General features: G+C 40.2%; 1 protein-coding gene across 4 annotated transcripts in view; it reads right to left on the bottom strand.

Moving 5' to 3' along the window:
- Positions 1-4,468: 4,468 nt before the first annotated feature.
- Positions 4,469-12,230, bottom strand: part of Lhcgr (luteinizing hormone/choriogonadotropin receptor) — a 65,474-nt gene continuing 57,712 nt past the window's right edge. For 2 of the 4 annotated variants that reach the window (XM_039111807.2, XM_039111808.2), the window contains one exon: positions 4,469-9,146. In XM_039111807.2, coding sequence (XP_038967735.1) covers positions 8,003-9,146 — 1,144 coding nt within the window. In that variant the 3' untranslated portion in view covers positions 4,469-8,002. The remainder of the gene's footprint in view (positions 9,147-12,230) is intronic. The other 2 variants (XM_063261562.1, NM_012978.2) reach the window with 2 other exon arrangements.

Below are 12,230 nucleotides of genomic sequence, written 5' to 3'. Positions count from 1 at the left end.
TGTCAAAGAACCAGCTCCTGGTTTTGTTGATTCTTTGTATAATTCTTTTTCTTTCTACTTAGTTGATTTAGGCCCTGAGTTTGATTATTTCCTGCCATCTACTCCTCTTGAGGGTCTTTGCTTCTTTTTGTTCTAGAGCTTTTAGGTCTGCTGTCAAGTCGGTAGTGTATGCTCTTTTCAGGTCCTTTTATGGAGGCACTCGGGGCTATGAGCTTTCCTTTTAGCACTGCTCTCATTGTGTCCCATAAGTTTGGGTATGTTGTTCATTCATTTTCATTAAATTCTAAAATGTCATTAATTTCTTTATTTCTTCCTTGACCAAGTTATCATTGAGTAGAGTGTTTTCCAATTTCCTTGTATATGTGGGCTTTCTGTCTTTATTGTTGTTATTGAAGAGCAGCCTTAGTGCGTGGTGATCTGATAGGATGCATGGAATTATTTCAATCTCCTTGTATCTGTTGAGGCCTGTTTCGTGACGAACTATATGGTCAGTTTTGGAGAAGGTACCATAATGTGCTGAGAAAGTATATTCTTTTGTTTTATGATGAAATGTTCTATAAATATCTGCTAAATTCATTTGGTTTATAACCTCAGTTAGTTTCTCTATGTCTCTGTTGAGTTTCTATTTCCACGATCTGTCATTTATGAGAGGGGGTGTTGAAGTCTCCCACTATTATTGTGTGAGATGCAATGTGTGCTTTGAGCATTAGTAAGGTTTCTTTTATGAATGTAGGTATCCTTGCATTTGGAGCATAGATATTCAGGATTGAGATTTCATTCTGGTGGAATTTTCCTTTGATGAATATGAAGTGCCCTTCCTTATCTTTTTGATAACTTTTGATTGAAAGTCAATTTTATTCAGTATTAGAATGACTTCTCCCACTTGTTTCTTGGAATCATTTGCTTGGAAATTTTTTTTCTAGCGTTTTACTTTTAGGTAGTGTCTGTCTTTGTCACTAAGGTGTGTTTCCTGTATGCAGCAAAATGCTGCGTCCTTTTTCCATATCCAGTCTTTTAGTCTATGTCTTTTTATTGGGGAATTGAGTCTATTGATGTTAAGAGATATTAAGGAATAGTGATTGTTGTTTTCTGTTATTTTTGTTGTTAGAGGTGAAATTATGTTTGTGTGGTTCTCTTCTTTTGGGTTTGTTGCAAGATTACTTTCTTGCTTTTTCTAGGGTGTAGTTTCCCTCCTGTGTTGGAGTTTTTCTTCTATTATCCTTTGTAGGGCTGGATTTGTTGAAAGGTCTTGTGTAAATTTGGTTTTGTCATGGAATATCTTGGTTTCTCCATTCATGGTAATTGAGAGTTTTGCTGGCATGACTATTAACTTGCATTATTTAATTATTCTAAAGAGTTTATAATAACAGTTATTAAAAGAACTGGAACTAAACCTTGTGGTTCTAAATGAGTTGCCTACCTATGTTCCTGAACTTCCTGCATATTCAGGCAATACTTATCCCTTCTCAGGTCTCTGATGGCATTGAAGCCTAGATAGCCATAGTTTTACTATAAGCTTAAGTTTTTTAGGATTTAAGGAGTTTTTCTAGGTTTAAGAAAATGCTTTGATGTTGGTAATACACGTTAGGATAGAAAATGATTTATGTACAGAACTCTACACTCACCAAGATGGGATAGATGATAGAATACTTTTAATTGCCATGTATAATGGAGTGGGTATTATAACTGTAAATCTCACCTAATACTTTTCTTAATTCTCTCACAATTGTTATTACTGTATTCAATTTATATTTGAAAGAAAGAGTTTTTATTAGACTAAAAAAGCAGAATTGTAAAGAGAATATCTTGTATCTGTATGGATGTGGCACCTGTGATGTCCTATGGCTTAAGCAAGAAATAGGAAGTGCAACATCTGGGAAGCAGAAAGAATTCTGGGAGAGAGCCAGGCAGGTGATTCACGTAGGGAAGATGTGATGAGACAGATGCATGGTACCTGAACATAGGTAATTAGCCATGTGGCAGAAGGTAGCCTAGAGTAAATGGGTTATAATAAGTTAGGATCTAGTCAGAGAAGAGCCTACATATATGGCTAAGGTTCTTGTAAATATATTTTGACTCTGAGTCTTATTACTGTACCATGGGGCTGGGAGGTAGAACTGGACCAAACTTTTACAATTGCCTGTCTCCCTATAGGTTCTTGGCCCTATTAATGGTACCAGGTATGGGTTTCAACCTGTGGATTAGGCCTTAAATTCAACCAGAAAGTAGGTTCTTACTTGCATGACATTGGTACCACTACACAGCCGTTGGCCATGTTGTGGCAGGTTGGGTGTAGTTCTCAGGATTCAAAGGGTAATATTGATGGTTACCTTTCTCTTCTAGTAGTGACAATATCAGTTTTCATCACTCTGTAGGCTAGCCAGTAGTTGAACTTTCCAGACCAGTATCAGCTTGATGGAAATGTTATATGTCTCAAGTGTGTGCTATCCTTAGTACTAGGGTCTGACTGTTATGTTCTGAAGGGTAACCAAAATTTTTAACAATAGTCCATAATTCTTGGGAGCTTAAGGGTCCTTACTGGCCAATGACTCAAGAAACTGTTCCTGACCCTTGACTTTTTGTTAGTGTGTGACATCTAGTAGGGGCTATGGTTATCCCATTACAGGGTCATTCCATTTACACTCTTTTTATATATGTGTATACATATATTTTAGTAAAGCTTCTACAACAGTAAGTGTCTATATGACTTTTAAAAGGTTGCTCCTGTTATTTCTCCCCTCTGTTCGTCTTTCCTCTTTCTCTGTCCTCCCATCTCCAATTCCCATCCTCCCTGCTCAGGTATTCCCCTTTAACTCCTTATGCCACATAGTCAAGTACATATTTCTTACTGCATTTTGTAGCAAAGTACCATAATGTGAGTTTTTAAGTCTATGGACAATACCTTAATAGATGTTGTCATCTGCCCTTTTATAATGGAGAAAGTGTCTCTTGTGCGTTTGCGGTGTTGGATGTCTGTGGGAGTATTCTACATCTTTGGTGCCAGTTTACTTGGAGAACTTTGCAAACCTTTCTTCTGCTCATGTCTGATAGTGCTATCAAATGCACTGTTTACTTCCCTGAGAGCCAAGATCTTGTTGAAATTGCACAGAATTAGTCTCTTAGGGACCAAGTAACTGACCTTGCCTGGTCTTCTTTTGCTTGTTTTAGTCAGTGTACAGAGGGCCTGCATTGGTGCTGAAGACGAGCAAACAGTCCTTTGCACAGCACAGACTTTATAGAGCACCAGATTTCTAATCTTAACTGACATCTCAGTTTGCCATTTAAGTTCTGTGAAGGAACTGGGAAGTTTGGAGAGAAGAGCAACAGCCAGCTATGGTATTGGGGGGGGATTCAGCAGGACTTTTATTTTAACTCATACTCCAGCAGGTTAATGTCACACAGTTTCCCATGTAAATATTTTCTAGGTCAACTGGGAACACCGTGATTTATAACTAGAAATCCAAACTACAAACAGGAAGCCTATATACTATAACTCACAGGGAAAAATATTACTTGGAAATGCAGTAAGTCATCCTTATTCAGGGATACTGCATCTCAAGACCACGGTGTGTGCTTGAAGTCATGACAGTGCCTCTCTCTACATGTGTTCAATACTACACAGAGGAGGAGTTCACTGCTGTGTTAGAGCCACTTTTGCACCAGCAGAGTTACACGTTGTCTTGGCACTAAGTAAAACGAAGGTCATTTGGATGTGATATTGTGACAGAGAAACTGATAACCAAGGCAACTGCTTAGTGATAGATAGTACAGTATAGATACGCTGGATAAAACCATGGTTGAGTCCTCGTGTGACTGATTGTGGTGATATGATTTTATTGTACCATGCAGGAAAGTAGTCAACCAAAACTGTGACAATTGCTTATTTCTGGAGGTTTTTCATCTAATATTTTAAGGCTGGTTGACCGTAGGTAATTGACCACCCATTTTGACGAAAATTTTCATGCATATGGTATATATGAGAGAGACAGAGAGAGTGGGGGGAGGGAAGAACAGCTGAGCATATATACAAGTGCCTGAATGGAAGTCAGATGTTAGCATTGAGTGTCTTCCTTGATTTCTCTCACCTTAGTTTCTGAAGCAAGGTCTCTCATTGAATCTGGAGTTTATCGATTCTGCTAGGCTGGTGGATCAATGAGCTAGAGAAATTTGTCTCTGTCCACATCTCTTAATCAATGCTGGGATTACAGATGCACATTTCTACTTCCTGTTTTTATGTGGGTGCTGGAGTTCTGAACTCAGGTCCTCATGCTGGTATGGCAAGCACTTTATCAACTGAGTCATCTCCCCAGGCCAGAAAAGATTATTTCTTATATGAGCCTAGTAATTGAAAAACTTTGTGGGAAAGGTTCTTAATTTATATTTGGACTTAGTACATTAAGAAAAGTAAAAGCAAGCCCTTTATAACAAATGTGGTAAGCCAAGAACCAAAAACCAATGTTTAAAGTTATTTTTTATAAGTTTAGAGGATTTATTCCAGGTTGATTAATCTTTTTAAGGCATTTTGCAGTTGACTTACAATACTATCTAACATGGTGAGAAAATACAAGAAAGAGATTTGGATTTATTTAGCATTTATGATTTAGCCATTAGAGATTATACAGAATAGTAACACACATTCTAGATATTTTGAACATGAAATACTTCTTAACAAAGGCAGTTTTATATTTCAGTTATAAAAATGAAGCAGGTTGAAAAACAGATGTGTTAAAAGAAAATTGTCTATCTTCCTAACATAGGTGAAATAAGAATGGGTTTGTATTGCTAACTAATATCCCTATTTCTTTTCTAGAAAAGGGAAAAAGTGGTATAGAAAAATGCTCAAGAAGTCTAAAGGAGATGCGGAAATTGCTCCGTGGTTAAGAGCACCAATTACTCTCCCGAAGGAGCACGGTTTGATTTCTAGCACTCGCACACAGTGCTCACAACTTTCCAATTCCAGGGCATCTGTGGGCTCCAGGCATCATGCATGTAGTACACATGCAGCACACAGATGTGCAGGCTAAAGAGGTCTGTAAAGAGAGTCTGTGGTAGGTTACACATTTATCATATTCTGTGGGGTGACAGGCAGTGAAAGGTACCCTGATTCCTGGTCGAGACAGGTTGAATCCCTGGGGGACCCTAAAAGGGATGGCAGGCACATTCCCAGCCTCTCAGATCAGGGTGTCACTAGCTGTAGCCCCCCACAAACCCCTGTAGAGAGGTTTTGAGACAGACCAGTCTCATAAAAGCAGTGCCCCAAGCCCCTCCTCCACAGGTGAGGATGTGACCACAGGTCACATAGGCTCAAGACAGATCAGTCATAGAGAAAGGTCCACGCCCTGAATATGTAGATGAGGTCTTCCTAAGCTCTCAGGCCAAACCAATAGGAATACCTGCTGTCGGACACTGACCCATCCAAAAACCTATTTAACTATTATGTTCAGAATTAAAGGTGCGCAGGGAATATTCCATCGTCTGAGAGCTTCTGTCATAAGAGCTGTAACACCACCGCTTCAGGAAGAGATCTGCTCTCCCGAAATTGCTGCCAGAAGCTCCCCTATACCCTTGGCCAGCTTGTTAGTCCCCTGCTGGCTCAGACCTCGCCAAGCAACCCAAGTGGCAGCGGCACAAAGGAAAAGTACCGGTAGGGGGGGCAGCAGAAGCAGTCCCCTCTCCCTGAGTTCTTCCCCCCTCCCCCGAACCTGAGCTCCTAGCCCGACCAGAGATCTCTGTGAAGAGCACCAGGCGCCAGAGCCCTACAATGTTCTTTATTTCACACAGAAGAGATCTCTTAAGAAGTGTAATCCATTAGAGAAGGGCGCCATCATGGCAGTGGAAAGGAATGGCTTTGAGAAGGGTCACTGAGTCCATTTGCTTCATGAAGAAACTAGCAGAAGAATGAATGAGTAGGTCTGAGGACAGATTCTACAGTTCTCTCAGTGCTAGCTTAGGAGTGGGCACTTATGCCATCTAGGACAGGAAACTCTAGTCTGTGAAGAATACCAGCCATCATGAGCAATGAGAAGCTCTCTAACTGTAACTGTACTAAATCCTGACACAGTGTGGCTCACATAGGTGCATGCTGTTCTCAAAACTCAAGTGGCACATTTAAGATTTGCTCATTCCTTTTCATGTAAATTATACCTAAAATGTAAATAAATATTATATATTATACTTGGTGAATATGAGTACTAAAGTTCATATACATGGGCACATACAGTCTATACACTTGTGTAAGACCTATACCTGTAAATTACTTTAAAATATCAAAATATAAGACATATTGATCAACATAAATAACAGATAATTGCATAGTAATATATGAAAGTCAATATAATAAAATATTGCTTGCTGTAAGTGGTGATATATAGGTGTTCACTACATAGTTTCTTCAACATTTCTGTATATTTGAAAATGTTCATAATAAAATATTGGAAAAACTTAAGGAACATTGAATGTATATAAGCTTTTAAATAACAAAACCTACCTCTCCAATAATTATTTGTTTGAGTATCAGTGTAGTCTATTTTTGGTGTATTTCAATCCAAAGTAACTCAGAAAAGAATTTTTTTTTCAGTATGAGAATCATTAAAGAGGCTAGGCTTTGTGAGTGAGGTCTGAGAGTGAATCTTTTACTAGTTTTCAGTACTTTCAAAAACGGTGATGGGTTTTTTCTTATATAAGATTGATGACATCTGAACTGTAGGGTTTTCTGAGATTCAGTTGGTGAGATTATGTAATACACTCACTGAGATGCTGCATATGTAATGAACTTTCAATCAAAAAGGCAAAGGAGCCAAGGAGAGCTCTGCAATTAGACCCATCGGCTGCTTGTCCTTCAGGAGTCAACTGTAGGAACAAGTGCTTCTGGCAAACACTGGCTGTATTTCCCAATAAACTGCAAAGGACAGAATAATGTGAGCGAATAGCACCCCATGGGAGAGTTAGGGGAAGGACTGAAGGAACTCAAGGGATGGCAACCCCACAGGAAGACCAACAGTGTCAACTAACCCTGACACCTGGGAGCTCCCAGAGACGAAGCCATCAACCAAAGAGCACACATGGGCTGGTCCGAGGCCCCCAGCACATAGAGCAGAGGACTGCCCTGTCTGGTCTCAGTGGGAGGAGATGTGCCTAATCTTACAGAGACTTGATGCCCCAGGGAAGGGGATATTCCCGGGGGAGGGGTACCCTCTCAGAGGCAAAGAGGAGGGGGCGTGGGGTGAAGAACTCTGGGAAGGGATACTAGGAGGAGGGCAAAATACAGAAAGCATGTAATCATCGAAAACAATATGCTAAGGTGGTAGAAATATTTTCCTGTGTAGATTTAGGGAGTTTAACTGGCTAGGCATGCTTGCTGTGTAGCATTTCCAAGATCCTGAGATAGACGAGGAACAAGATGGGCTGAGATGGGCTCCTGGCCATGAGGTACTCATGATCTGTAAGCCAAACAAATATGCAGCATGTGCCTTCAGATGGAAAGTTAAGCAGAGTGTCAATGGGAAATAGAAGTCTCTAGAATAGAGCTGGCTAATAGAATTCCTTGCACTGATGTAAACAGTTTGCATCTGTGCCTCCTAGTGTGACATGTGAAGCACTTGGAATATGGCTAAGAAACTTCTATTTACCATGCAAGGCTAGCAGTCACACTGCACAGTGCATCTCTTGAATATATTTATCAAACTATCTGAGGACAAAGACCAGTTTAAATTTTCAATCTGCTATGAAGTAATATATTTGGAGATTACAATGTAAATCACAAGATTGAAATGAAAAATGTCAGAGACGTGAAAAATGACAACTTAGATTTCCTTAGTATTAGATTCAACAAAAAATTATTCTGCCTAAATTACTATAAAAATTTCTAAACCTTCCTGAAACTTATGTGACCAAGTGTTATAGGCCGTCCTCTGAAGCAGGTACAATTCTCCTGAAGTGCCTAAGGATAAATATTTTTCTAAAACACTTTTTAAAAAACATATTTAGGCACAATTTTGTAATGCTAGTGAGTTAACGCTCTCGGTGGTATGGGCTGTTGACAGTGCACTGTGGACAACTTCAGGGTAGCCTGGGACGGCTTACTTGCTCCTGGGAAGCCATTTTTGCAGTTGGAAGTATATGCAGAAAATTCCTTCCTTCTGTAAAGCTCCGCCCGGCGTTTACAGCAGCCGAATCGGCTCAGCAGCAGAAGGAAATCTCTCTGAAACGCCTTCGTGAAGATCGCATACAGAAATGGATTGGCACAAGAATTGACAGGATAAAAAAGGACCAGTAAGATTTTCGAGTTGGTGACAGTGATAAGGGGCACTTTGAAGGCAGCCGAGATGGCAAAGAAAGAGATGGGCGCCATGCACGTGAAGTCTGTGAAGATGAGGATGGCCATCTTCTTAGCAATTTTTGTGTCCTTGTTAGGAGCTGTCAGCTCTGGATTTTGAACTGCAAAGTAGATCCTAATGTAGCAAGCACAGATGACGACGAAGGCCACCACGTTGAGGATTAAGATGGATAATATGTAGACTTGGGACAGAGTGGATTCCACATCCATGGGGAGGCAGATGCTGACCTTCATGTAATTGCTGATACCCACAAGGGGCATCGTGGCGATCAGCGTAGAAAAGAGCCATCCTCCGAGCATAATTGGGATGGCATGCCTCAGTCTTAGCTTTTGGTCTAGCTGTACAGCATAGGTGATGGTGTGCCACCTTTCCAGGGTGATAACCGTCAGGGTGTAGACAGAGAGTTCACTGGCAAACACAGTAAAGAAGCCAGCTGCACCGCAGCCACTCCCTGTCTGCCAGTCTATGGCGTGGTTATAGTACTGGCCTTTTGTTTGGGAGTCCACGGAGGCAATGAGCAGCAGGTAGAGCCCCATGCAAAAGTCTGCAAAGGAGAGATTACACATGAGGAAGCGGGGCACTGTCAGTTTATAACGACTGGTCAGGAGAACAAAGAGGACTGTCAGGTTGCCAAAGATGGCTAGTATATTAATCAGCCAAATCAGGACCCTAAGGAAGGCATAGCCCATAATATCTTCACAGGGGTTGAAAGCATCTGGTTCTGGAGCACATTGGAGTGTCTTGGGTGAACAGAAGCCATAATCATAATCCCAGCCACTGAGTTCATTCTCCTCAAAGATGGCGGAATAACTGTAAGACAAACATTGGCTTGAGGGAGACATAAGAGGTTCCCACGACTCTAAGTATTAAAAGAAATTCAAGAATCCTTAGTGGGCTTTTAAAGCCTAAGAAACAAAAGAAAACAAAGCCATGATGGCCTTAGCCTTACATCTACTTGTTAAATTATCTCATTTGATGTAATTTCTTCAAAAGAAAATGAAAAGCTATCTAGACACTATAAAATATATCTACTTAACACACGGACGCAAAGACTTAATGAAGCTGTTTACAAAGAATGATTTTCTTAGAAGAACAAGTTTAGAGACATAATATATACATGCTAAACTTAAAAAATCCTTTCTTGGCGTTTTCTTAGCTATTTATCTTATTTAGTTACCAACCAGACTGCTACCAAGCTGATTGCAGTAGCACACAGTGGGATTGGATGGTTTGCAGCATTGAGAATCATCAACTGGTGGGGATTTGTTTGCCCTGAAGTCCCTGGCTAATTCAGTGTTCCAAATGGGAACTAGGAAACAACAGCAGATGAGGGAGAGGAACAGGGACAGCAGACAAAAGGATGAACTCCATACTCCTTAGGGTGCGAGTCTGTTCCTGGCTCTGCATCCAATACTCTCTTAGGGGCACATCTATTGATTTTTTTTTCCTTGACAGCCTCTATCCGATTTTAGTTCTCTTCCCTTCCAACCTCCTGGAAATGTTTTTCCAGAACAGAATTCTGAATTCTGCTTATCCAACTCAACCATTCTCCATGCCTATGTGATAAAATTCACATTTCTTTTGATGAGCCTCAAGGCTTTGCTTAGTCTGAGTTCTGCCTACTTCCGGAATGTTTCTCTCTCTCTCTCTCTCTCTCTCTCTCTCTCTCTCTCTCTCTCTCTCTCTCTCTCTCTCTCTCTCAATCTCTCTGGTAAATTCTCCCTCACCCTGAAAGACATGTTCCTCAAGAAAGTTATTCTTTCTTTATTATCTCTTTTCTCTGTTAGAGTCACACTTAGTGATCAACACAATTTTACCAATAGATATGTTTGTTTTGTTGAATGTTATCTTAGTTTTGAGACAGGATCCCATACAGCCCAGGCTGACCTTAAACTTGCTACACAGCCAAGGCTGACCTTAAACTCTTGATCCTGTCTCCCAAGTGTTAGATTATAGATATGAATCCTCATGTTTGGCTGATTCTTAATTGTGGGATGTGCGCGCGTGCGTGCGTGCGTGCGTGCATGCGTGCGTGCGTGCGTGTGTGTGTGTGTGTGTGTGTGTGTGTGTGTGTTTGTGTATGCGCATGAGTGTTCATGTAGGACAGAGGAGAATGATGCATGCCATTCCTCAGGCAACTTTCAACCTTTGTTACTTGAGGTGGGATCTCTTATTCACCTGGAGGTTACCAAGGAGGCTAGGCTGGCTGGCCTGTCTCTGACTATCTATCACTGGGACTACAAGATTATTGACTACATCTGTCTGGTTTTTTTTAATGTGGGTCCTGGAAATCAAGCTCAGGTATTCACGTTTGCAAGACAAGAACTCTACCAAGATCAAGATCTTATTTCTGAAGTCATGGCACTTAGCAAAGTTTTGGTTCTATTCAATAAGTCTTTGTGGAGTGAGTAAATCCAGACTATAGGGAAGCCCTGCATCTGGAAGGCATTTATAGTGCATGGCAATATTGAGCATATATTTGATGATGAACATGGGACCAGTAAGTTTTGACTTTGTCAAAACTGATAATAAAAAATAAACCCTGATAACTGTTAATATGAAATTTTGTAAGTTGGATAAATGGGATAATTTTCTGGAAAGGCCATTTCAAGTATATTTTTAACCATAGAATTTCTTTCATTAAAATATCTTTCCCTTCCAGGAATGATGAGGGTAGCTTCCTTAATACTGGTCAGCTTTCAGGAAGGTGCTTTGTAGGCTGATGGGAAAAAACAAGCCATTAATAGTCTTACTCATCTGTGAACCCTGTGAATTATAATAATGACCTGTTTGGAAAGATATACCCACAGATGCAATAGTGGTTCAAATGTTAGAGGGGTAACCAACTTCTGATAGAATTTAGACACACTCTATAAGGAAATGCATGCCAGGTACTATAAATCTGGCTAGAACATATGATTGTGGTGCCATATATATGTGGAACATTTATATTGTGGTGTGAACTACTACCATTATTTTTCTAAATGGACATAGTGTCCAAGTATCATTTAAATTCAATCTCTATGCCCATTTAGTGCAGCTCTCAGTCTTGATTAAAGAAATTGCTTTGTGCAGTGAATGACAATTAATGCAGAAGTTTACAATTGGTCAAAAGTCAGAGAATAAGTGTTAGTTAGTGGTAGGCTTAGCCATAAAACGTTGATCTATCTACCCCTCTCCACAAGACTATGTTCGCTGCTACACTCATAAACTTATAGCAGCTGCAGTCTCTGCTTAAGATGTGCACAAGATCAAGCCAACCAACATGCCAGTACGAAGTGGGAAAAGCTCACAAGTCCAGACTCCTGATGATCTATTGACAGTTAGAGGCTTCTCTGGAAGGGAGAGTCCCTTTTCTTGAGAGTGGCTCCTGGTAGGCCAATCATACTCTCAGTGGTTAGCTCCACACTTTTGAGTTTGTGGGCAGGGCATATTGTACTCAGTGAGTTATTTAAAAATAGAAGAAGACATGAGGTTAGGAGGGGTGGGAAGATAGGAGGTAAATATAAGAAGGTTTTGCTGTGTGTGTGTGGGTGAATATGATATAAGAAATTCCCAAAGAGTTAATAAAAATGTATTTTAAAAAGTATCTTTCCCTACTCTCAAAACCTTTCATGTTCTATACTAGGAAGTTGTACCTATTCTCTGAATTGATGAAGAGAAAATATCTGAGGCCTTCAGTACTAGAGGAAGAACAATGTGAAAATCCTGTAGCAGGATTCAGATCTGTGAAGAGCTGTGTCCCCACAGATGACGGCAGAGAAACCTCATCTGTTCTACTATTAAACAACTTTAAGCAACACACTTATTAGTCTTATTTACATGAATATACTGTCATATTGTTTGTTTTCCAGAAGATGGTAGTTATAAAAAATTAATAAGGAAATGAATCCT

The sequence above is a fragment of the Rattus norvegicus genome, chromosome 6 (assembly GCF_036323735.1).
Source record: "Rattus norvegicus strain BN/NHsdMcwi chromosome 6, GRCr8, whole genome shotgun sequence".
NCBI lineage: Eukaryota > Metazoa > Chordata > Mammalia > Rodentia > Muridae > Rattus > Rattus norvegicus.
The sequence above is the reverse complement of the archived record's forward strand: the minus strand, read 5'-3'. Positions and strand labels throughout refer to the sequence as shown.